The sequence below is a fragment of the Carassius carassius genome, chromosome 10 (assembly GCF_963082965.1).
Source record: "Carassius carassius chromosome 10, fCarCar2.1, whole genome shotgun sequence".
Lineage (NCBI taxonomy): Eukaryota > Metazoa > Chordata > Actinopteri > Cypriniformes > Cyprinidae > Carassius > Carassius carassius.
The window spans coordinates 29,606,072-29,633,999 of NC_081764.1; the positions used below are offsets into that span (position 1 = coordinate 29,606,072).

Genomic DNA, 27,928 nt, shown 5'->3' on the forward strand with positions numbered 1-27,928 from the left:
CAGATCATTAAGCATTTACTACAGAAACATGCGTCTGTGATACCTGTGCCTCTTTCTCTCTTTACAGTGCAGCAGTGACTATGCTCCAGTGTGCGGATCTAATGGCGAGAGCTATGAGAATCACTGTCTCCTGCGCAAAGAAGCCTGTAAATTGCAGACAGACGTGCTGCTGGTGTCAGAGGGTGCCTGTCCTGTCGGTACGTCCCTGTGTCGTAGAGGTGACTGTCCTGTTTGTGTGTACCACTGAAATCATTAAAATCATTAAACTATACAAAAAGGTTCTGTTTGTTTATGCATGCATCATTGTTTATCATACATTGTTATCAACTAACAATGAACAACACTTTAGCAGAATTTATTAATCTAATATAATGTTCATATTGATCTCAAATCTCTGCTTAAAACTGGGCCAATATTGCACAAACCACAACACAAACGTTTGTCTTGTATTCCCGTATAGATATACAGTATTTAAACATCCTTAATTTTAGATAACATGTATTTATGGTAGGTTTGCTTTTCAAATAAATTGATCTTGTTTTAAATATAGTGTCACTGAACAGCAAAACAAGCTAACAAAAAAATATTATGATTTTGTTCATTTTCTAATTACTGATTACATACAGAATACATAAGTAGCTAGCAAAGTAACACATTGCTTTTAAATTCACAACAAAATATCAGAGTTTTTTTTATTAAAAACTAAAATCAAGCCCAGCCCAGATGACAAAAAAGAAACACAAAAGTAATATAATGCCTTACTTTCCATAAAAATAATTACAGTAATGCAGTAACACAATATTGTAATGCATTATTTTTAAAAGTAACTTTCCCCAACACTGCCTACAATAAGGTATGATTTGTTAACATTAGTAAATTATTGAAGATCAATATTTTAATGGCATTTGTCAAAGGTGACATAACACACAGTTTCAGCTTAATGTTAATCCTGAGTACCTATATAATAGTATTGCATCCTTCATATCTCCAAAGAGTCTTTAGTTTTATCAGATTTATAAAAGAAATATACAGCTTTACACTTCTCTCTGAAAACAGTCGAGCTCCTGGAGGCTAACCGTAGGCGGAGCTAAAGAGACACGAGCACTTGCACTGGTAAAAGATATATTTAACTGCAAACTCCCATTAGCGGAGATATGTCCACATACCCTCGAAGCTCAGAGCAGTGTTGCCATGGATTTCCCATGGAATTGGGCAACTTTAACACTGTTGCCGCGGGTTGTTTTTCATGTCCGTGGGTTTGAAGCGACAATTACATTATATTTATCCCCTGGAATGCGAATTTAAGCAGGAGGACCCCACCAAAAAACATGTATTTTATCCCCTGAAATGCATTTTTTTACTGTGGACCCCCTCGAAATATGATTGGGCTAGTTTTGAGTAGCGATTGGGTGGGTTTTCTTGTGAGAGCCTGGCAACCCTGGCTCAGGGGTGCAACATTCCATAGTGAAGCATCCAGCGGGGTTTAGTCTAAATGTGCTGTCTTGTGGCCACACAGAGGAAATAACAGAGATTATGAGCTAAAGTAACGGTCATTCACTAACGCCTAATGACTCTGAGAGTGACGAATGCACCTGGTGTCGAGTGAAATACAGAACCACACAGTTGGTTCTGAATGTTAATGGTGATAATGACACTTCTAAAACTGGGATATATAATAATCTTTAAAAAAGAACAGCGAGAAACATAGTGATCAGAGATTGCTATGTCACAGAGTCCTCAATTAGAGCTAAACAACTTTGTGCAAACATTCTTATATTGTACATTACAAATTGTGTACAGTACAGATTTAATGTAGTACACTATATTAATGTGTATAGAGTTATACAACGAATGTGAAATGTTTAGATACGTTTAAAATCTCTGGGATTTGATTGTGGCATTTTGATCACTTCTGAAAATAATATATCTGTTATATACGGCAGAAACACATTGTGAAAGCGAAACAAACGCATGCTGTTGCAGTTACAATACATGCAATGTGCAACAGGTCTTAAGAATTTAAACAAAACTCAATTTATAATTTAAAAACATGAAACATGTAGATTTAAAAAATGTTTATATAGAAATATTTTTGCAGGTTACAGCTTCTCAGGGAGACAGTTTAGATGCAGGCTTGATTGATGTTCTGACAGTGATATTTGTGATAGAAGCCAATTCCAGCCTATCTCACCCGTTGGTACAATATTAGAGAGAAAGAGAAACAGAACACATCGCTGACAGCAGTCACGGTCACTGATACTCTAATGTCCACTGAAACTGAATCTTTAAATAACATTTAATACCAGAAACGATTCTTGTTTGTTTTCCTTTCTTCATCCATTGCTTTTCTCTCTCATTTCAGTCTCTTTCTTTTTCCTTTTCTTCATTATCTGATCAATTACCCGAGGCATAGAGACCCAGCTTTAGGAAGACTATTGAATAAAGCTCAGGGGAATCGCGATCGGGCTTGTGTACTGCTATAATGGAAAATTACTTTTTTTTGTTCCACCTCTTTCTGTTTTTCTCACACACATGCACAATGACACACTTCTACTCATTAGAGGTGACTTCCTGAGAGGACACACACACACAAAGTATTTTGGTCCAGTTTCTATGTCCTCTTTTTGTCCTCTTTCTCTAGATTAGCATACTTTTATCATAAATGAGGAAGAAGTCTATTCAATCCAGAACAAAGATAAATATATAATAATAAATATCTAAATATGCATTTCAAGGCTTATATTCAGGTGTAGGTATAGAAAATATATACATTTCCTCTGTGTATGTGTGTATGTCTGTGTGTCCCAAAAGATAAGCATCATATAAGATCATTTTTTGATTTTAAGTCAGTATGATTTTTAAAAGGAATTATTACTTTTATTAAATTTATCGAAATGTCAGAAAAGTGTCCTTTTAAACTTCATATTCATCAAAAAAAAAATCCAGGAAGAAAATTCACAAAAATATTAAGCAGCACAACTGTTTTCAACACTGATAATGTTTCTTATGCACCAAATCAGTATATTAGATTGATTTCTAAAGACTGGAATAATGGCTGCTAAAAAATTTCAGCTTTGTCATCATAGGAATTAAAACATTTCAAAATATATTTAAAATAAAAAAGCATTTAATAATATCACTGTTTTTGCTGTATTTTAATCAAATAAATGAAAGTGTACAGTAAGTGACGTGACGTTTAGCCAAAAATGGTGTCCCATACTCAGAATTTGTGGTCTGCATTTATCCCATCCAAGTGCACACACAGTAGTGAACACACACCACACACACACACACACACACAATGGAGCATTTGGGGGTTTGGTTTAGGGGGACACTGGTAACAGAACCGCTGCTTTAGAACATTGATTTTGAAACTTGTGAATCCAGTAGAATCATTAGAAGACAGAATCGTGATTCTTATATGAATAGATTTTTACATGCACCTCTAGTTTTCTCTTCCTCTTCTCTAAAGCAGCACAGCATGGCCTCACCCCTTTGCTGCCTTTTCCCGAGGGCGGGGTTTATCTGGGTTTGTTACATCACAAACCCAGAAAGTAACTTGTTGTAGTCTCTACCAGCTGTTTGTATAGGCATTAAACTGTCAGAATTTTAAAAGACGATATCTCCGTTTGCATTGAAACATCCAGTATATTTCTGCTAACAGGTGCTGTAAGGGCAGAGTTTCCAAACACAACTTTTGCCTAAAGCACAAATGTAACACTGAGGGATTTACATATACAATTTAATTATTTAAATATTGAAGTAATACTTCAGTAATTTATTTTAATTTAATTTAATTATTTTTTTTTTTTTTTAATTATTTTAATTTATTTTAGTGTTCCTGTAGCTCAGTTGGTAGAGCATTGCGCTATCAAGCACAAGGTTGGAGGTTCGATTCCCCAGGAACACATGATAGGTAAAAATTGATAGCCTAAATGCACTGTAAGTCGCTTTGGATAAAAGCGTCTGCTAAATGCATAAATTTAAAAAAAAAATAATAATAATTTTAGTTGTATGCTCTGTTGACCTGTTATGAGTAACTGTACAATACAATACATTGTATTTGAGTTTACTTGTAGAGTATAAAAATATCATAGATAAAAATAAATGTTTTGAGTTCAAATAATTAATTCATAATGATGCAGTACTTTGTATAGTTATGAACTTACCTTTTCAGTAATTTAACAAGACATCAAATAGTTTTTTTTCACAATTATGCATGGTTGCAAAGCAGCTTTACATACATATGTGTAAGTAGCATATTTGCAATATTTTCAAATAGCTGTATCTCAGCCAAATATTGTCCTATCCTAACAACAACAACAAAAAAAGCTTGTTTATAAATATCAATTTTAAAACAATGACTTTTATTACTGGTTTTGTGGTCTTTGGTCACATTGTAAAGATATGTAAACAACATATAGTCATGGATTTCAAATGGTGAAAGAAATTCACGAATTTGATCAGAAGGTTTATTACTTTAGTATATTCCTGGTACACTTCAATGCACCTGTACCAACACACTTTTTTCCATTAATGTTGCTTTAATGTCCCGTGTGGGCTGTTAAAATATTATAAATTATTAAACAAATTATTAAAATTATACTGACCAGCCCTCAAAACTACACAAAAAGTTAAAACGTCAAATTAATTCAGAGACATTAACTACATGAAAAGTAATTTTTTTTTTTAATAATTTAAATTAATAGGCTACATTACTGTCAAACTGCCAAAACATTTAATTGCATTTTACATTAACATTTGTGCAGTGCATTGAAAGTGAAGCATGCAGATGTTACAGATGGTTTTATCCCTTCCGCATGCACTGAAACATAAGCAGTATGCTCACATTCTTCCACCACCTAACGGAACTGTCTGCTTTAGTGCATGTACAAGAATAAAACTAATGTTATGCTAGTTTATCCAGTTGTTTCCTGCAGAGTTAATGACAGATCATGTCAAGGAAAGAAACCCACTGTAGATGATATTTAATGTTGTGTCCGCTGACTTTAACAGCTTCAAGTTAAACACACTTTATTTCAATGCACGGCTTACTGCACCTATATTAAGACTTTTCGGGCGATTCGCAGTCTTTAAGACCATATAATTTGTGCTGTCATTGATAAAAAAGAAAAACTAAACTGTTTTCTAATAGTAGTATTTGTAACAGTATAGAAGTACTACAAAGTAACCACAGTTGCTTATCTGCTTTGGTGGCGCTTCTGGTAAAGTGACTGCACATCCCGGGTTCAAATTCCTTCTGCCAATGTTTAAATATCTGTGTCCAATGTTCCACTGATGTTCTCTGGATAGTTGAGCTGACTGGTATGCTCGGGGTGTTAGTAAAAGGCAATTTGTTAAGCTGTGCCATTATTTATAAAAGTTAATTTATTGCATTAGAAGCACACAATAATTGTACCATTAGCACACTTCAGGTTTACTTGGAATGCCATTGCAATGCATTTTATTGTCACTAAAAGTAAGGGATAGTATGACCTCAGTTTGTTATTAGTATATTAATGTAACACTTTTACAGAGTAATTGAATTGCAATTATAATGTCACCACAATACATTTGAAGTTTATTCTGAATGAATTCTGCATTTCAAAAATTAAATAGAGTGTATATTATTTAAAGTGTACTTACTGTAAGTATACTTGGAATTGTTCCACTTTAGCACAAACAAGTATATTTAATACAACTTTAGTTGAACTTCAGCACTGCTTTTGCAAAACTAAAATGCATTTAGTACAAAATGAGTTGTTCTAATTTAGTAGACCTTAAGTAAACCAATTTATAATGTGCCACAAATATATTTAGTTATACTAAAGTAGATACAAATAAATTATACTTAAGTATAATATTTTTTTCACTAGGGTCCCTAAACTAAATTGTAGAAAAACATTTGTCTGATGACTTTTTTTTCTTTCAGTACCTTGGGTTATAGGATTAAATCGGTCAACACTACAAATGTGTGTACAAAATTAGAATATAAAATGCAATAATTTACTTTCCTGCCATGCTGTAGAGTCCAACTAATGTTATTGCTTTGTGTCTCACAATTTTAAAGAGCATTTACAAAACAAAAGGTTTTGTAATGGAGAAAAATAATGCAAAATGTGAGACACATTTAAATGCTTCAATTAAAAAAAGTCTGTTTTCTTCAATGAACTGAAGATTGTAGATTTCAAACAGGTCACAATTCCCATTTTAAATGGGGGACATAAGATGTGTTTAAAAAAACTACTTTTCAGGCTAGGTAAATTTTATATTAGATAATAGTTGTACAAACATATCTAGCAAAAATAAAAATAAAATGGATTGTGAAATGTGGAGTCCCTACCATGGTAGAAGAACAGCCATCTGTGTGTGTGTGTCTGTGTGTGATGCAGAGATGTGCATTTGTATTGAGGCAAAGGCAGTAATCAGTGTCAAGTAAAGTGGGCTACATTTCCTCACAAATCACAAATCATTGTGTGTGCTATATGGGGATGCACAAATCTGAGTGTGTGTTTTGAGAGAGAATAAACACAGGTCACACTGTTCTCAAATTGATCACCCATTGCTTGTAAAGAGAAAGATGAGGATGTAGTTATAAATCAGACCCTCTCTGTGTGTGTGTGTGTGTGTGTGTGTGTGTGTGTGCTGGAGGAAGATGGAATCGGAAAAGTCATCATTTGGAAAATCCATCAAAACATCTAGACGCTCCCCACAGAGCAGTTTGAGAGCAATGGTTAGAGAGAGAGAGAGAGATACTGATGTAATACCAGAAGGACAGAACCAGACAAATAATTTGGCTAATTATGGAAGATCATGACTGCATCAGGGATTGGTCTGATCCGCAAAGGGAACAAGGAATGATCTGGAGATTGAAAATGAAGAAATTAGATGCTGAATACATAGCCCCTGCCTCTCTCTCTTTCTATTTCAGACTGCCGAAATGTCACAGGTTCAGAGTAATGTGAACCTGTAATTGAGTCCCTCATTAAAACCACAGCCTCATGAATATGAACAACCACAGACTCATCTGCATAGCTCAGACTATTTGTGTTACCTGTGACCCAGCACGGGACACAGAAGTTGGGGAAAGAGAACAAGAGAAAGTGAGAAACTGAAAGGTTGAGAAAGGGGACACTGCAAAATATAATTTGTTTAATCTGTTCTTTTCTTTTTTCTTGTTTTTTTTTTTTTTTTAAATGAATTTACATGATTTAATCATGTATATGGTTCCTCATGAATCAACTAAGTTACTCAAACATAATTTGTTCATGTTACTTTGACATCAAGTGATGCAATTAGTCAAAGTATTCTCAAAGTTATATTTTATGCTTTACTGACAGGATTCATTTATTCTGGTTATGTTTTGCATTACATCACTGAATTACAAAAGATTGTTAGCTTTATCTTTTCTTTCTTAACTTCACTCTTCATCATAATAGTTGCCCAGTCTAAATGAAACCATTATAAATCCAACAAAAATCTAAACAAATCAACAAAAAAAATTGGATATTAAACACTAATGCCATTCTGTTTTCTCATCCTTCTCAAAAACACATAATTTAAACATTTTTACTCTCCTCATAAAGTTCCATGCGAAGCATGCTGGGAACCACAGTTTCAATATAAAAATGCTGTTCAACATGCTTGATCGACATGTAAACCATATATCATTTATTCTTGGAGATAGTAATTTAGAGTTTTGCATTAATTGAAAGCAACAAAATCAGGTTAAGAAGAGAAGCATTTTTGCTGTGTAATTGACGAATAATATGACTAAGTAAATCAAACAGTACAGTAAAGAAAATCGTGTCCCATCAAACTTTTTCTAGTCTTCTGTTGTCTACAAATTGTAGCCTCAGCTTCCAGTTCCTAGTTGAAAAGAGTGGCACCCGGTATGGTCTTCTCCTTCTGTTGCCCATCTGCTTCAGAGTTTGAGGGGTTGTGTGTTCAGAACTCTTCTGCATACCTCAGAGTTACTGTTGTCTTTCTATCAGCTTGAACCAATCTGACCATTCTCCTCTGAACACTTGCATCAACAAGGCATTTATGCCTATAAAACTGCCGCTCACTGGATATTTCCTCTTTTTGGACCGTTCTCTGTAAACTCTGGAGATGGTTGTGCATGAAAATCCCAGGAGATCAGCAAGTCTGACACCAACGACCATACCACATTCAAAGTCACAAAAATTAATTATTTTGCATTAACCCTTACTTAGAGAGGTGGAGTTATTTTTACTGAAAAACAAGACAAAAATAGCTATTAAGAAAAGTACTTTTGCGGAGGAGCAGGAGAGGCACAGTTCGGAATTTAAAGGAATAACACATTAAGGCCTCGCCGTCCTGTGGCCATCTCAAACGAAGATTTATATTTGTTCTGGGCGGGGAATAATTGGTGGGGTGATTGATGGGAGGGCACAGAGCTATAAACTGCTCCTCTCCATCATAACAAATTGATGAATTTCAGATTTTCCCAAAGCTGCATTCGAGCCCAGGGGCGGATGGTGAGAAAGACTGAGAGCGAGAGAGCATGGTACAGTCTAGTCATAGCGGCTGTGCCCTTGAACTTGAGAGAGAGAAAGTGGGGTTATCTGGGGCTACTTTTTGTTTTCATCTCAAATGAAACCACTAGAACTCCATTATTTATATTCTGAGAGGTACAGATGCAGCCAGAGGGCCGATTTATAAGTGCTAAAAATTGGAAATGAGGTTATAGCCAAGCTCCTTTTCCATTCCACCCACCCTTTCCTCTCTAATGTATACATTTCCCTCTATAGTTATTTTTCTTTCACCCAATAGTTTTGTTCAGGGTGGGTAGATGATCACAAAATTTTCAATTTAATGCAAATGATCTGGACTCAGTTGGCCAGATTCGATTTATATGTGTGGATGAATGATTTTGCCACAGTTTTGGAGACAAACACCTTTTGTATCTATGAGCGTGCAACCTAATTATCAAATATATTGTCTTTTTTATTTTTAAGTTGCATTTAGAATTGGTACAAAAATACAACGAAATCCATTTAAATGGACATGACGCTTGTGGTCCTGACCATCTGTTTTTCTGCTTTGTAGATGCTGGCTCTGGATCAGGGGATGATGGTGAGTATTTGCAACTTATCTCTAATTAATACAGAGCATTACAATAATGATCTCATATCTCGCTCTGTCTGTTAACATCCACACACACACAAATGCTCATACTGAGTTCAGATGACAGCAGCTTCTGTCTGCCTCTCCTGATTGATGTGAATATGCCAGCAGTACTTATGAAGTGAATCTAGGATGAAGAATTTCACTCTAAAGCATGGATAATTAATAAGAGATTCTGGATTGGGTGATGGGAAGATCAGGAGAGAAAAATAGAAGAAAGAGAGAGGGAGGGATGGTCTGAAGTGAGGGATGATATATCTACTCTGAAATATTAGATAAGTTCTGCCGATCAAATGAATGTGAAACAAGAAATGGAGAGGGAGAGACTATGTTTGGAATGGAACACCTAGTGGTCTAGTACTAAAAAAAAAAGTACTGGCAACTGCTTCAGTTACCACTTGTTTTGTAATATGCATACTGTGCAGTATTCAGAAAATAGTTTTTCAAAATAGGTTTTCAATTTCATACATCGGCTTTTCATATGACTTACATCAAGGCTTTAGTGCAAGCACCATGTGCCCTTTTGAACACCACATGAAAAGCATTGCAGACAGAGTTACGAATTATTTGAGGTTGCTACAATACTTGTATGTACCAAGAAAGCAGTAGTGCACACACAGTAAAGAGCGAAAGCATGTATTAAAGCTTAAGATAAGAATATAAAATGGGCATGGCAATTGATTCAATAAACTGCAGAAAGGAAAAAACACTCGTCAAAAAAGTATTCAGATGAATTTACATTTACATGATTTTAAGAACTGGGTTGTTTTGTTGGAAATATAAAGGTAATTATAACTGAATTAAATGAAATAAAGAAGAATTCAAAATCTCCTCGAAGTTTGTAAAAGGCATCATCAGAGATGCAAAAGCATGTACAAACATCTCAAACTTAAGACCAGTAATTGCATTCATCACGTGAATTTTCCAGTAATCTCTGGCTGTGCTTTAAAAGGTCATGGCAAACAGGGTCAAGTTTTAAATTGTAGGAACTTTGAGTGACGAATTGAATGGCACGCAGTGTACTGCTGGAGGTAATAGCTCCTAGAGTTCAATTCAAAGCTGATGTGAGTCATGTGAAAGGAACTTTACTGTGTAATACAGCATGCTTCTAGAATGCTAAAAATCTCTCTGTGATTTCTAATAATTCATTGCCTACAATTACACTAAAAAGAGTGACATTAAAAAAAAGTATTTAAGCTGCATTTATTTGATCAAAAATAGAGTAAACAACAATATTGTGAAATAAAATATTTAACTGAATTATCAGCATCATTACTCCAGTCTTCAGTGTCACATGATTCTTCAGAAAGTGTTTTAATATGCTGATTTAGTCCTCAAGAAACATTTCTTCTTCTAATCAATGTTGAAAACAGTCGTGCTGCTTTATATTTTTGTACAAACTGTTATATTTTTTTTAGTATTAGGTGAATAGAACTTTCAAAAGAACGGCGTTTAGTTAAAAATAGTTAACCGCTCTTATTTATTCAATTATTGCTGAACGACTAGCCATCATGCCCATTCAATTGACTGATCATGAGGTGATTAACATAAGATGAGGGACTGAAAAAAAAATGGAACAACAGAAAAACGGGAACAGGAAATTGAGGATGAGAAGAAAAGCAATGAAATAAGAGAGAATATAAAAAAGAAAGCGACATCTGAAAGCCATAAAACAGGGATGACACAGGAGACGGAGAGTGCAGAACGTGAACAAATGTAGCTACTGTGGGAGAGACGAGACACAGGGAACTAAAGTGAGGGAGGGAGGGAAATAGAAAAGAAAAGGGCAGGAGGAGTGAAGGATGGAGGAGGTGCAGCCACTTAAAGACAGATCGGTGTGGCTCAAGAGAAGAGTTTAGCTTGAGGAAAGCGTTGCCCCTCCTCCAGGAAGATCAAACATGTTTTAATGTCTGAGTGTAAATCATTGATGAGCTCTGGCTCATACATTCTAAATCACACACACACACGCACAAAAGCAGATATGTTCTATCGACTTGGAAACAACACTTCCTCCTTCTTCTCACATAACCGAGCGCCTCATGCAGAGATATAATGCAAGAGTCTTCCAACACACACACACACAAGTAAATGCAATGATGAAAACACACCCAATTCCATTCTTTGACAACTGACTCCTAAAGAAAAAAGGAGACATTTAGATACAAGTGGTGCTTCTTAAAAATACAGATTCTAAATCAAACTTTTGATAACCTGAGAGAAATAGTATGGTTGAACATGAGATATTATGTGTCCAATATGAACAAAATATTGTATCATAATCTGTCACAAAACACATATATTACATAAAAACTTACTTCATGCTTGTTCAAAAAGTACACTCTTTAGAGTTTGAAGGTCTGGAGTGTGAATGAAATATGGATACACTACATCCGCCATGTTGTCACTGTCATGTGACCTATGGCATCAGCTGTGTTGCTTCTCTGCAATTCACAAACCCTCTCCCATGTTCTCATGGGATAGTAAAGTGTTCATCAGATGTTCAATTCAGAATCTTAATGGAAGTAGTATGTCATCCAAGTAATTCTCATCTACTATTTAAAGGGCTCATATAATACTTTTTTAAAGATCATTATTTTGTGTATTTGGTGCAGAGGTGTAAAGAGTACCTGAAAACGATCCTTGAGTAAAAGTACAGATACCTTACAGTGAAAATTACTCCATTACATGTTACAAGTCACCAATTCCAAAACACCTTGAGTAAAAGTATTAGAGTATCTGATTTTAACAGTACTTAAGTATTATACTAAATACAGGCTCAAAGATGCATAAGTCAAAGAGACATGCCAGTCAAAAACTGTAACATTGTGGAGAAGCTGAGCAAACAAGCAGAGGCAAGGATCTGTGTGCAGACATTTCATGGAAGAACTAGAACAAACAATTAACCAAAAACCACAGGGAACAAAGAACAGAATGACGGGCAAACAGACAACCATTACATTTCACAACTCACAAAAAACTAAAGAAACACTATGGCTGTATGTACAGTATACAGGAGGCTAACAAGCTAAGATAAGATACAGACAAGATAAGATATAAACTGATTACAAGCACCATGAGAGAAAGCAAGTGACAAAAGTCCAAGACAAGGCACAGAAAACACAAAAAAAACAAGAAAGAGCTCATTTGTGAGGACAGAAATCATGCTAATTTTCTGAAACCAAAATAAAAATCAACACATCAAAATTGCAAAAAACAAAACAAAAAAAACAACAATATACTTCAAAATGTTTCTTCAGTGTAACGCATAAATGAAATAATGTTAAGTAAAATTAAAGTCAAAGCCTTCTAACTGGATGTGCTGGTTTCGGCCTCATTGGCAGCTGCAGTCATGTCCACATCTCACTTATAAAACACCTGTGATTCACAACTACTGGCTAAGAAACTCAAATTAACGTAAAGTAGCCTTGTTGTCAAGGGCAAACTGCACAAGATAGAGTACTTTCAGTGCCCTGTAGTTGGCAATATCACATCTTTTGTAGCATGAATAAACTGCTGTAGAAAAGCTAGGTGCCATACAAAATGTAATGTGTAACTGAAACACTCATCCCAAAAGTAGTGGAGTAAATAATACAGATACTCATTCAAAAATGTAGTGAAGTAGAGAGTAAAAGTTGCTAATATCTTTTGTACTCAGTACAACTACAAAGTACCTGAAAAGATATTTAAGTACAGTAATGAGTTCCATTTACTTAAGTACTTTACACCTCTGATTTGGTGTAATAGAATATGTTGACATGATTTAATGTTCAAAAAACACATAATTTTTAAAATACTGTACATTATTGTAGGTCCTCTATGCCCTGTCTCTCTCAAACGCATTTTCTACAAAGCCCCTCCTTCCGACAAGCGCAGTCTGCTCTGATTGGCCAGTTGACCCAGTGCATTGTGATTGGCCGATCACCGCAAGCACTCATCAGAAATGTAACGCCCCTTTCCATAATCGCGACCCCCTTCTTTCAAAATAAATGTAAAGACAGTTAATAATGTCCTTAGTTTTACCATCACCTCAAGCACGAAAGGGGAACAGAGTGGTGTGACAGACACAGTGATGAATCTCATATGTGTTTGCGGAACACAAGCCACAGACTGTTAAGACAGCTGACTCCACTGTGTCAACCTGTCTCTCTCTATCTCTCTATCTCTTTCTCTCTCTCTCTCTCTCTCTCTCTCACACACACACACACACATACACAATGCGCAAAACTCCGCATTTGAACAGTCAATAGCGAATACTTGAACTTTTAACAAAACATAGCTCATTCAGAAGCACCTGATTGAAGTAGCAAAGTCAGAATGACCTCCTCTCCTAGGTTCACGAAATGGTCCACAAAATGCGTTGCTGTTCTGTTGTAAGTAATCTTAAAGATTCCTAAATGCATCTACTTTCGGAAGGCCAAATAAAGTGCTTTTGCTTTTGCCTAGATACACACAGCATCTCCCTGACATGGCTGCTTCAACACTAACTGCGGTTACTGAAACCATGTATTCTTTCTTTGCTTGAACATTTAGTCGGCATTATGCAAATATTGCCACATAGTGATGTAGACATGTGGGGGCTTGTTTTTAATGAGCTGTTTTGGGGGGTGTGGCAGAGTCTTACCTTTGATAAAGAATATCTCTTTGGATTTGAGACTTTAGTCTTTGCAACTTTACAGATCTTCTTTATGCACCAAGAGCTTGTAACACTCCGATGAGAAAGGAAAAATTGAATGCTTTAATGAATGCTGTGAATTCTAAAATACCACTGTATTTGAACGCAAGTATCAGAATATTTTTATTTTTTTTTTGCTGGAAATTCAAGAAAATGGTTTTAAAAGGATAGTTGTCCCAAAAATGAAGATTGTCCAAATTTACACACCCTCACCCTCATATTCAGAATAATGTTGGTAATAAAACAGTTTTGGTTTCCATTGACCTCCACTGTGTGGACAAAAAAATGTAACGTTTTTCCAAAATGTCTTCTTTTTTAGTCATAAAGGATGAATAAATTATGGGTGTACTATCCCCAAAATAGGGTAATTTATGGGATGGACATATGATAATGCCTAGTTTTTGATTATCAAGTGAATTAAAAGGACTCTGGAATTAGGAATTATATTCAGAGCTGTCGGGTTTGATTTGGATGGAAACTTCAAAGTCCCGCATATTTACTGTATATCATATCTGTAAACTAAGAAAAGAGGGTCTGGCTATAATGGCAGCAGAAATGCTGCTTGTGCAGAAGACATATACTTCGATATACGTCTTATAGAACTTTCTTCTCATTATCAGAAATCTTGGTGTAGCTAGTCAGATTCGCACTGATTTGACAATCACAGGAATCCATGGATAGCTGTAGTCCAAACTATCAGATTCATCATGCAGTATGAACTAACATTCTGCATTTGATTGTAAGTGACAAGAAGGAAGTGATTCTTCACAAAACTCATCTTAGCCCATAGCTTATATCTCCACTTTAGCTTAAATGCTTTGTCTAGCTTTAATTAGCAACACTACACACTATCCCTGACAACTGACACTTTATAGTCCATAATGTGTAGAAAAGCAGGCTGTTCCTTTACACCCACTCAAACCTGCAATTTTTCAGATAAAAAGCTGCTGCTTGACCCATAATTAGCCCTTCAGAAAAACTCTGCCAATTTACTGCCAATAGCGGTTCAAGCACTGCACATTTGCAATTAGCACTGTCCTAATTACAGTGTTTTATTCAGAGGCACTATTCTAGCTTAGATTACATTTCAAGTACACACCAAACAACATTCCTTTTTCAGAATAAACCACTAAGTTGAGGTGTCTTCATCTGTAAGTGTCTGGTTGTTTGTCATCAATAACGCATCACTTTTACAGTTACTTTTCTATTTTTTAGAGGGGCAGCTTGGATGATACTACAACCAATGGGCTGGTCTCCAACAACAATTAACGTCTCAAGGTTACGTATGTAACCCTAGTTCCTTGAAGGAACGAGACGCTGCGTCGAAACGCTTTTGGGGAACGTCCCTGACGAGACCGACTCTGAATATCGTGTGCAATCAGTCCATCGGAAAGGCGTGACGTCACGGGCGGGGTGACGTAGCGACCAGGAAGCTATAAAAGCACGTGCCGTGCAGCTGGCTTCAGCTTCGAGTAGGGAAGCAAGCGCCGGCAGGGGTGCCGGGAGTATGGCTCTGCGACGCAGCGTCTCGTTCCTTCAAGGAACTAGGGTTACATACGTAACCTTGAGACGTTCCTTTTCAGGAACTCGAGCTGCGTCGAAACGCTTTTGGGGAACGATGTGCCCACGCTGCCAGACTTCCAAATCCCTGCCTAGTGTGTAGTCAAAAGAGCACAGCTAAGACGAGAGAACAGAAGAGCCCGGCGTGGCTCGCATGTCAAGATCGTAAAATCGGACAAATGTGGAGGGCGTGGACCACCCCGCAGCGTTGCAGATGTCCAAGAGGGACACACCTGCTGAGAAGGCCTTGGAGGCTGCCATACTCCGAGTAGAGTGAGCCTTGGCCCCCAAAGGAGGGGGAAGACCAGAGGACTCATAGGAGACGTTGATAGCCTCGACTATCCAACGACTAAGGGTCTGCTTGGTGGCAGGAGAACCCTTGTTAGAAGGACCGTAGCAAACAAGCAATTGGTCTGATTTTCTCCACAGGGCAGCTCTGTGGACGTATGCGTCCAGTGCTCGCACTGGACACATACAGTTTAGCTTCTCTTGGTCTGGCTCCCGAAAGGGAGGAGGACAGAAGGCCTGCAGTACGATAGGTTGTGGTGTAACAGAGGGAACCTTCGGAACGTAACCCGCTCGAGGGTATAAGAATGCTTTGGCCATACCAGGGGCAAAGTCTAAGTAGGTAGGGGCCACCGAAAGGGCCTGAAGATCTCCAACTCTCTTTAGTGAGGGGATTGCCAGTAACAGGGCAGTTTTAAGTGTCAGATGTCTATCTGAGATATCTTGTATTGGCTCGAATGGAGCTTTACAAAGAGCCTCTAGAACCACAACCAAATCCCAGGGGGGAACACGGGATCGTACTGGAGGTCTCAGCCTCAGCGCACCGCGGAGGAAACGTGTAACTAGGGGGTGTCTACCCACTGACTGACCATTGAAAGGGACGTGGAAAGCAGCTATGGCCGCCACGTAAACCTTTAAGGTGGAGTGGGATAACCCCGCAGAGAGCCTGGCTTGTAAAAACTCCAGAACTGTACCAACTGGGCAGTCTGCTGGGTCAAGCTGGCGGTCTCTGCACCATGAAGTGAAGAGCTTCCACTTCAGGGCGTACAGTTTCCTCGTAGAGGGAGCTCTGGATTGGAGTAGGGTCTCAACAACCTCGGTTGAGAGACCAGCTGCTAACAGCTGTGCCCCCTCAGGGGCCACACCCACAGCTTCCACAACTCCGGGCGAGGGTGAATTATCGTGCCCTGCGCCTGTGAGAGTAGGTCTGTCCTGATCGGTATCTCCCACGGAGAGCCGTCGAGGAGCGAGACTAGATCTGAGAACCATACTCGGCCCGGCCAGAACGGGGCTACTAGTAGTAGACGGGCCCCGTCCCGGCGTACTCTCGCCAGAACTCCCGGGAGCAGAGCGATAGGGGGAAAAGCGTACAGACGAAGCCTCGGCCAGGTCTGTACCATAGCGTCCAGTCCCAGAGGAGCTGGATGAACTAGAGAGAACCAGAGGGGACATTGCGATGTCTCCTGAGTCGCAAAGAGGTCCACCTGGGCTGTGCCAAATACTCTCCATATCTGCTTCACCACCTCGGGGTGAAGCATCCATTCCCCGGGCCTCGGCCCCTGTCTTGACAGTATGTCTGCTCCCACATTCAATCTCCCAGGAATATACACTGCTCTGATCGAGAGGAGTTTGCCCTGGGACCACAGAAGGATCTGGTGTGCCAGCTTGTACAAGGGGCGCGAACACAGACCCCCCTGGTGATTGATATAAGAGACCACTGATGTGTTGTCGGTGCGCACCAACACATGGTGACCTCTCAGGTCTGGGAGGAAATATTTCAATGCTCGATAGACCGCTAGTATCTCTAGGCAATTGATGTGCCATGTTAGATGGCGACCACTCCACAGACCGCGGGCAGGGTGGCCACTCATGACCGCACCCCGACCGGTGAGGGACGCATCTGTCGCTAGCGTTACACGGCGACAAGGAACTCCCAGCACCGGGCCCTGATTCAAGAACCAAGGTTTCCTCCACATGTCTAAGGCACGAAGGCACCGCCGCGTGACCTTGATAACTCGAAGTGGATTTCCCCTCGGGGGAAAAGCCCTTGGACTTGAGCCACCACTGTAGGGGTCTCATGTGCAGCAGGCCAAAAGGTATCACGTTGGACGCAGCTGCCATCAGCCCTAACAATCTCTGAAATTGTTTGACAGTGAGTGATTGGCCTTCTTTGACTCTCTCGACTGATGTGAGGATCGACTCGATCCGAGCAGGAGACAAGCGTGCCTGCATCGTGGTCGAATTCCACACTACGCCTAGATAGGTGGTTCTCTGAACTGGAAAAAAGTACACTCTTCTTGGCGTTTAGTCTCAAACCCAGCTCCCCCATGTGTGCGAGGACGACATCTCGATGTCGAACCGCCATCTGCTCTGATTGAGCTAGAATCAACCAATCGTCGATATAGTTCAGAATGCGGATGCCCTGCATACGGAGGGATACCAGAGCCGCATCTACACATTTCGTGAACGTGCTGGGTGAGAGTGCGAGGCCAAAGGGAAGTACTCAGTATTGGTAGGCTTTGCCCCCAAAAGCGAACCTCAGAAACTTCCTGTGTTGTGGAAGGATGGATATGGAAGTATGCGTCTTGAGATCTATTGTGACAAACCAGTCCTCGGATCTGATTTGAGCTACAATCTGTTTGACAGTGAGTATTTTGAACTTCAGTGACATTACTGAGAGGTTTAGATGACATAAGTCTAAGATCGAACGCAACTCCCCATCCTTCTTTGGAACTATGAAATACCGGCTATAAAACCCGGACTCCCTGACTAGAGGAGGGACCACCTCGATGGCCTCCTTCCTAAAAAGGGTATTCACTTTTTTGTTCCATAACCAGAGCCTGCAGGAGGCCGACTATTGTCTTTCCATTGTGCGCAGGACCCATTGAGATACATTGGCAGTAGTTTCCACGCTGCTAGCTAATGTACTAAGGGAATCAGTCTCTCGAGACTGATCTCTGGAGTAAGAGGCCCCCGAAGGGGAGGCGAGCATCCCAGCTCCGCTACGCTCACGGGCGGAAATAACTGAGTAGTGCTCGCTGGAGGCCGCTGCACCCTGAAACTCCGGCAGGGTTGGCAGACCCACCTCCCGAGGGCACTGAGGTGAGACGGGCACCGTGTAATGAGGTGGACACCGCTCTACCCCAGTAGGGGCTGCCCTCTGTAGTCGTGACTGTTTGTACGCGGAGGGGGCTGCTCCCGCCCAGCAGTCCCTCCAGTACATCTAACTTCATGAGTCAAATAACTGTCATTATATTCCTCAGAATTTAATGAAATCAAGCAATCAGACAAGTAAATACGGTCTGGATTGTGATACAATACACATTGAAGTGATATATTGAACTTCTCGAAGTTAGAAAACAGTCATTAGATTCCTCAGAATCTAATGCAATCCAAATTCCTCAGAATTTAGTGAAATCAAACAATCAGACAAGTAAACACGGTCTAGATTGTGATAAAGTACACATATAGTGATATATTGACTTCTCAGAGTCATATTCCTCAGAATTTAAAAATAATCAAACAATCAGACAAGTAAACACGGTCTAGATTGTGATAAAGTACACATTGAAGTGCTAGAACCAACTCCTGCTTATTAAATGGAGTTAAAATAACCAGACACGCGGTCGGGTATGGAAAAATTCACATCAAAACTGAAAATGATGTAATACACGCGTTGCCTCGACAGCGCGCGAATAGCTTAGTCACACAAACAATATTAATCCCCTCGGAGATTAAATAGCTGCTCACTAACGCTGCCCGTATAATGACACTGTTTGTTTTATACTGTGCTTATGCAACTTTGTTTGTGCAACTACAAGCTCGCCGACGCCCTCCGTGTCAATCTCCTCGGAGAAAGAAAGGCAGAGCGTCAAGCCCGACGCTCGGGGGGAAGAGCCGAAGCTCGGGCTTCCAAACCCCGGAATCAGGCAGATGTGGTGGGAACGTAGGAGATAAGGACGTGCCCGTCTCCATACCTTCCAGCAGATCGATCTGCGAACCCAACGAATGCCGGCGCGGCTTCGCCTCGGCGAAAGCGGAACCGGCATCGCGAGGAACGCTTGCGAAGGCTCACTTCTCGAAGAGAGCCCTGCGGGATCGAAGCGTCCGCATTGGCATTCGTTCACAATGCGGGCAGTCGGCCCCCTCGAGAGCCGACTCAGCGTGCTTCGATCCCAGGCAAGCCACGCACAAACTGTGTGTATCCCCACTCGTAATGTAGCGAGGGCAGGGAGGAACACACAATCTATAACGTGGCTTGGAATCGCCCTTCATATGTTAGGTCTTTTGCTTTTGTTTTGGCATATTAAGCTGTTTTAGCGATCTTTTAATGGCTAAGGGACAGACAACAATAAATAGGACCAACAGGACAGACTTTGACATGCACACACAGAGCGCTTGCTGACAGATTCGAAGCTGAAAGCCAGCTGCACGGCACGTGCTTTTATAGCTTCCTGGTCGCTACGTCACCCCGCCCGTGACGTCACGCCTTTCCGATGGACTGATTGCACACGATATTCAGAGTCGGTCTCGTCAGGGACGTTCCCCAAAAGCGTTTCGACGCAGCTCGAGTTCCTGAAAAGGAACTAATTATGTAATCATACTTGACGCAATGCTCTACCACTGAGCCACAGGAATACTTTTACTGTGTAATTTATGTTCAAAGAACATTCCCAGAAGTCCCTGCGTGGCACATCACATATGATTATGTTTTAATTTATATAGTTTTATTTCTTATTTTGTTGTAAGAAATGTACACTAGGATGTTTTTTTTATGTTGCATTTTCTGGTATTTAGTTAATGTATTGTAGTGTCATGATTTGTGGTTTTGACACTGTGCACTGTCTATATTTAAAATATTGGCTGTTTTTATGGATAGGTCACTAATGATGCACTCAGATTCTTAATGGTTTTCTGCTTTACCACATGCATAATAGTGATTATCAGTATATTTTAATTTACAAAGCAGACTCTGTTAGTTCAAGTGGACTGGTATTTTAACAATATATAATTATTTATCTTGTAGTTATAACTCTTGCTATTTATATATAAATATAAATAGCAAGTGAAATGCTATAAATAGTGATTTCCCATTGAGCAGCTGTTACTACACAGAGCCGTTGTTAACTGAGAAGATGCGCTAACAGGATTTTTTATGCGCATAAATCACATTCTGCAATGGAAAGTAAATGTAATTCATTTAAGAATAAAATGGCCTATTTTTTGTGTTACCAAGGCTCATTTTACAGCTAGCATTTTATGTATCCTAAATAAACACATATTTTTAATGCATAATTTTACCAAATTGCATGTGTAATTACGCATATTTTATCTAAAAAATGTCCTTCACTTGCACTTTTGACTAAGTACTAATGTAAATCAAATAACACCAGTTTTATTTCAATATTTCATAGAAGAAACTTGAACTCTTTCATCTGAAAAGATACAGGAAAATTTGATTCCTCATAACATGACCCCTTCAAGTGCAGCTCTCAAGATCTCTCATCTAATATGCCCTCTCTCTCTTTCCAGTTAATGAGGGTTCAGCCGAGATCAGTCAAAAGGAGACATCAACATGCGACATTTGTCAGTTTGGGGCCGAGTGCGACGAGGATTCTGAGGATGTGTGGTGAGTCACAGACATGTGCGACAGCTTTTCAGGGTCCTGCCGTTCAGAGGGCTTGAGGAACACAGGGGTGTGTCTAATGGCATGTTTCAGATGCAGAGTCTTCTGCAGGTCTGCTTTTGCTGAGTTTATGATCTTTCTGGCACTGAAGTCTATGGGATTTCACTGTGATACATTGCAGTGCATAGCCCAGGGTGCTTGCTTCATGCCATGCACTGCAGTAAATAATCTCTATTCGATTGTCTTTCCATCTCTCGCATGCTTCTCTTTTAGCTCTGAAAACTCTCTTTTGATACCTGTCCCTTATCTTTAGTGAGGCTTATGATTAATGCAAGAAAACAATTTACCAGTAGGGTAAGTGAAGTAAACTTAACTCAAGATAAGCAAATTGATCCTGTTTTGAGGATGTTTATATATCCAAAATTGGGACAAAAATACTAATTAAGACAATGATTTGTGTGATGACAGCAAAACAGGAGTCTAATTTACAAAAGTCCATTTTGATATTATATTGCCAACCTCCCATCTGTTCAAATCTATTGCAAGAATTGCAAAAGCTGATTCCAGGTTAGTGTTCTGACTCGTTTGTAATCACTCTCACATGGACAAGCTTTGTTTTTTGCCATCATTTCCCCTTTCAGCCTTGTAATTTCGTTAACCCATTGACTAACATGTTGCGCAGTGGCATTCTGTGGCATTCTGAGCAGATTGTAAATGTTAATTGTATTGTCACCGGACTGTGAGGGTCAGTTCTCTGTCAGTCTGAAAGGATGATGGATTATTTCCTAGTACAAGGCCCAGCTTTCAGGACAGTGGACAGACAGCCCAGAGATGGAGGGGCAAAAGAGTGCAGCTCTCTGCTGCAATTCCATCTTCAATTAATAGAGTTCCTCTTTCCTAGCAGACTGATTAAAACCTCAGAACCATGGGAGAGCCATTACCATTCAAATATCCCTCATGGTAATACACTAACCAGACAGATCAGAGGGAGACCGAGGGATGGAGAGAGATAGAGATGTAAAAAAAGGTGACGGGAACAACTGAGGGAGAAAAGGTTAGAAAGAGACAGAGATGAAGAGAGGGAAATGAGGCATCTCAGCGGTTAATGTGTGTGAGTGGGTCTACGTTAAGGTTCATGTGGTCAGTTAAAAGCACTTTCCACAAAAACAAGACAAAATAGGCAGTGAAATTCTTAATAAATACTTTTGATTTTTCCAACAAATCATCAGTGAAAGGAGGTGCTTAAAGGAATAGTTCACCAAAAATGAAAATTTACTCTGAGATGCAGATGAGTTCATTATTGCAGAGAGCAGAAATTCAGTATTGCATCACTTCTTCCTCTGCAGTGAATGGGTGCCATCAGAATGAGAATCCAAACAGCTGATAAAAACATCACAATAATCCACAAGTAATCCACATGACTCCAGACCATCAGTTAGCATCTTGTGAAGTGAACAGCTGCATATTTGAAATAAATAAATCCATGATTGAGATGTTTTAACTAAACCATTGCTTCTGGCCAAAATACCAGTTCATAATCCATAATAATGCTTCCTCCAGTGATAAAGTCCATCCTCTGTTGTCCTCTCACATCAAAATCCACCAGCATATTTGTTTAGACCTGTTTTAGACTATTTTTGCTTGTAAACAGTGCTTGATCTGTGCAGATTTCTCTCTTGATTCAGACAAGATTAATTTGACTGTAGTTATAATGGTTAGAGAACTCATATTTTTTGATGGAAGCAACTGTTTGAAGGTGAAGACATCCTGATGATTAATGTTTATTATGAACATGCAGCTTTTTTAATCAGTTGTTTGAACTATCATTATGATGGCAACCATTCACTGCAAAGAATCCATTGGTGAGCAAGTGATGTAATGCAAAATGTCTGCAAATCTGTTCTGATGAAGAAATGACCTGAAGATTAGAAATTTGCTGGAAATTAAAAAGTTTGGGTGAACTACTTTAACCTTATAAGCAAAAGCTGATCGCCAACCTAATGGGGTCAAACTAAGTATTGGTTAAACTATTTTCTATTCATTTTGTAAGAAGTTTTTTCACAGAATTTTAGAAAATGTCTGATGATTTGCAACAAAAAAATATTAAAATTAAATAAAATATGGGTTACTGATTGGTTTACTGACATTACCCCTTAAATTAAAGAAATGTACATGGTCATTGCTGTCAGTTCTAACAGGATTGCACACAAAATGTGGGACAATTCATCATATGTCGAAATTATGACATTACTTTTCATTCTAGGTCAATTTTATGTTAGATAATAATTTCTTGAATTAATTAATCTAATAGCATGGGATTTGTGCCTCCGATGGTTTAGAAATGTCATGGAAATTGCCAGGAGCTACAAAACCATTAAGTAAAAAAAATATAATTTTGACTCCCCTTTATCATCACAGACCAAGGATAATGTCATTTAGCAGCACTACAAAATGATCTGTGCCAAACCTGCCAATTACATATCAGAACAGCGCTCTGTTTTTCACTGTGAAATCAGAGGGTTATTCTTCTGCAGTCTCATTCTTCTGATTACTCTGAAAGATGTGTTGTTCTTTTTCAGGTACACAATAGAGAATGTGCATGCTTCTTCATTTTCACAATTTTTAATAATTTTTTGGAGTTCACTTAAAAAGCCCTGCATTAAATTAATGTCTTAGGGCACTTTAACACAAGACACAAAAAATATAAGAACAGCAATATATAGTACAATTTCAAAGTCTGTTATATTGTTTTGTTTTTTTAAAGAAATTTCATTTATCCAGCAAGGGTGAAAATTGATCTACAGTGAATACTTCTGCAGTATTGTGTGTGTGTGTGTGTGTGTGTTTTTGTGAAATATCAGGACACAACTCTGTATAATGACATGGGAATGACACAGGTATTACACGGAGAGGTTGACTTATGAGGACATAACCCATGTCCCCGTTTTTCAAAATGCTTATAAATCATACAGAATTAGTTTTTTTGAGAAATTAAAAATGCACAAAGTTTCCTGTGAGGGTTAGGGTTAGGTGTAGGGTTGGTGAAGGGCGATAGAATATACAGTTTGTACAGTATAAAAACCATTACACCTATGGGATGTCCCCACTTTTCACAAAAACAAACATGCGTGTGTGTGTGTGTGTGTGTGTGTGTGTGTGTATATATATATATATATATATATATATATATATATATATATATATATATATATATATATACTGTATATTGCTGTTCTTTCATCAAAGAATCCTGAAAAAAATGAAATTATCAAAAAAATTTAATTTATTAAAATTAGCATGGTCTCCTCAGAAATATTAAGCAGCACAACTGTTTTCAATATTGATAATAATATGAAATGATTATTGAGCAACACATTAGCATATTAGAATGATTCCTGATAGATCACATGGCTGCTTAAAGTTCAGCTCTGCCATCAAAGGAATACATTCAAATGTTAAAATATATTTAAATAGAAAACATTTTTTTGTAAATGATAATAATTATTCACTGTTTTTATTGTATTTTTATAAAATAATTGCAGCCTTACTGATAGTAAGAAAGCATCACAAAAGCTTACAGACACTGAACTTTTGAACGGTAGTGTAAACATACATACAGAAAACACACTGGGCCCTATTTTACCGATCTAAACGCAAAGTGTAAAGCGCACTGCACAGGTGCACTCAGGGCATGTCCAAATCCACTTTTGCTATTTTAAAGATGGAAAAATGGTTGGTGCGCCCTGGTGCATGGTCTAAATGGGTTGTCCCTATTCTCTTAATTAGTAATGGGTGTTCTTTGGGCGTAACATGCAATAAACCAATCAGAGTCTCATCTTCTATTCCCTTTAAGAGCCAGTTGCGCTCGTACCATGACGGATTTGCTATTTACATGGCGGAATATGGCAAGCGCAAAGATAGAAAGCATCTCCGAGATGAAACGGAGCTGCTTGTGCGTGAGCAAATAGATAGCCTAATTCTGATACATGCGATGACTATCCATTATGACATGTAGGCATATACAGTATATATATTTATATATATATATATATATATATATATATATATATAATTAATTAGCCTACAAAAAAATCTTATGCATTGCAATCCTTTAATTTGTAATATTTGGCATGTTTGTGTGCTGCTGTGCGTCCCTGTGTTTAATAAGCAGCGTGTACGCTCTTTAAATAACAAAGAAAAAAACATTGCGCCAGACTTTAGTATTATTATAGGGCCCATAGAATAAGTAAACAAAAGGAAATTTTAATTTAACAAAAATAACTGGCTATTTAATAGGGGTCAGAGAGAAAAGATTGTTTTGTTTCGATCCAAAAATCTAAGCAGACTTAAGGGGAGAAACAACAACAAATGTGTAGAATATGGCCTGTTAGAAGATGTTTGTCTGTCATTCCCTGTAGGTTTTGTGGTTTAATATGCAGGGAATATTTAAACCCAATATAACTGCTCCAATTCCACAAGATTAAGTATATATTTGAGAGTCATGAAATCCCTACTGATCCTTTCTAAGTTGCTTTCATCAATTTTATTTTTGGAAAGCTGTGAAAAATGGGAAAATATAGTTTCCATCAGCCACAGCGAACACTGGGTGTGCTAGATTGATTTGCAGAGTTGTAATTCCAGACGTTATAGGACTCCTCTCTCTCCATCACTCTCTTTCTCTCTCTCTCTCTCTCTCTCTCTCTCTCTCTCTCTCTCTCTTTCGTTACCTTTCTTTTTTATCTAAATCTATTTGTATCTATTTTAAATCTATTTGTATGTGTGTGCTGTGTCTGATAACTAATTAGCAGCTAGATCTGTGAGCACTGATGTGGTCGTTCCTATAGCGTAGAATTTCAGCTCAGGCTAACAGTAATCAATTCATACCCTCTAACATTTACTTCAGCTCAGTGAAAATGCAGTGAATCTGTTTTTTTAATGCTGAAACAATCACATATTGTGTGCATGCCTGGATGTGCGTGTTTTGTTGTCAGATTAATGTTATAAGTGTGGATAAGTAGAATCAGGCAGGAATGGTTCATTTTGCTTTGACTCGTGTAGGTCTTGCCGAACACTGCCAGGTCTGGTCTGTTATCCTCTGGGCATATAAGGAGGGATTAGAAATATTACAGCGGGAGTTTTATAAATCAATACCAGACTCAGAGATGAAGTGCTCACCAGTAAATATATTAGACAAAGGAGATATAGCAAATATATCTGGTCTAAGAGCATTTTCTCTATCTCTCGCTATGAATTTGTAAGTGTGCCTGTTTGGAAATTACTGTATGGTCCTAGTTAGACACTTTTCAGTGCCAGACTACACTTTCATCTTATGAACTAGCAATATATATGACTATATATGAAGTCTTTTCTTATTCAGTGTAATGAGTTCAAATAGTGTTACGTCTGGTGCGGAAAGAAAGGCAGAGAATCCAATAGCTAGCAAATGACAGAGGTTTATTATACTCAAGCACTTGTGAAATGACAATGACAGTTTCACTGGATGAAGCACAGACGAGTGAAGACGGGCCCTGAGGCAGGCAAGCAGGCTGAGGATACCACCGCTCAGGACAGCGAAGCAGGGAACCAATGGGTGAACCAAACCGCCGGGATCCAGGAATCCGAAACGGAGAGTGTAGACCAGGAAGCACATGAACAGCTGGAACCCCAAACACACAGAAACGAACTGACAACACGGCTGGGTGAGAGACAGGTTAATATAGCCCCCGGTGAGTGCAGCAGGTGGCAGTGATAAGAGTGATAGGTAATCAGTAACCACGCCTCCAACACGACTGCACGCACAGAAAAGGTGAGACAGTGAATTCATGAACCGTGACAGTACCCCTCCCCCTAGGAGCACCTCCTGGAGCTCCCAGGAGCACCTACCTGTTGATTGTACTCATCAATAAGCGAGAGGTCCAGTATGTCCCTAGCAGCAACCCAACTTCTCTCCTCCGGACCGTAACCCTCCCAGGTCCACCAATTACTGAAATCTGCATCCCCTTCGTCTCGAATCCAGAATACAACTGACCGTATAAGTAGGCTCCCCATCTACAAGACGTGAAAAACAGGTTTCAATTTGGAGACATAGAATGTGGGGTGAACCCTCCTGTATGCAGGAGGTAGTTTGAGGTGGACCGTCACTGGACTAATGATTTTGGTGACAGTGAATTGACCAATAAATTTGGGAGCCAGTTTATTACTCATGGAACGCAGAGGAATGGTCTTGGATTAAAGCCACACTTTTTGACCCATGACGTATACGGGAGGCTTAGACCGGTGGCGATCGGCTTGGACCTTGGTGGGTCTTCCCACCTGGAGCAGAGTCTCGCAGGCTCTGTTCCATGTGTGACGACACCTCTGGACAAAGGCGTGAGCGAAGGGGACCGCGACCTTGAATTCCAGACTGGGAAAAATTGGTGGCTGTAATAAAATCTAGAGCGATGTGTGACCAAGGTCTCGAAGGAACAGACAGCGGCTGGAGTAACCCATCTGGGGAGCGATTGTAAGTCTTACCCATGGCACAAACCGAACATGCCAAAACAAACTCCCAGATGTCGCGAGCCATACCAGGCCACCAGAAACGTTGCTTAACCAAGAACTTGGTTCTATTAACTCCTGGATGACAAGCTACATTGGAACCATGGCCCCATTGTATGACGTCGGACCGAACTCCCTCAGGCACAAATAATCGACCCAGTGGACCGCCGGGCGGAGGTGTTACACCTTCTAAGGCTGTCATGACCTTCGATTCGATCTCCCATCTGAGTGTGAAGATGACTAGTCTCTCAGGAAAAATACACTCGAGAGTAGACGGGCGTTCGGAACGGTCAAAAACATCTGATAAAGCATCGGGTTTGATGTTCTTAGAACCCGGGCGGTACGAAAGAGAAAATCAAAACGTCCGAAAAAAAGGG

The 27,928-nt window shown here is 39.1% G+C and overlaps 1 protein-coding gene across 3 annotated transcripts in view; it reads left to right on the top strand.

Moving 5' to 3' along the window:
* LOC132151367 (tomoregulin-2-like) overlaps positions 1 to 27,928 on the top strand; it is a 69,235-nt gene that overhangs the window by 20,568 nt on the left and 20,739 nt on the right. For 2 of the 3 annotated variants that reach the window (XM_059559476.1, XM_059559475.1), the window contains exons 3-5: positions 68 to 218; positions 9,073 to 9,099; positions 20,921 to 21,017. In XM_059559476.1, coding sequence (XP_059415459.1) covers positions 68 to 218; positions 9,073 to 9,099; positions 20,921 to 21,017 — 275 coding nt within the window. The remainder of the gene's footprint in view (positions 1 to 67; positions 219 to 9,072; positions 9,100 to 20,920; positions 21,018 to 27,928) is intronic. The other variant, XM_059559478.1, reaches the window with a different exon arrangement.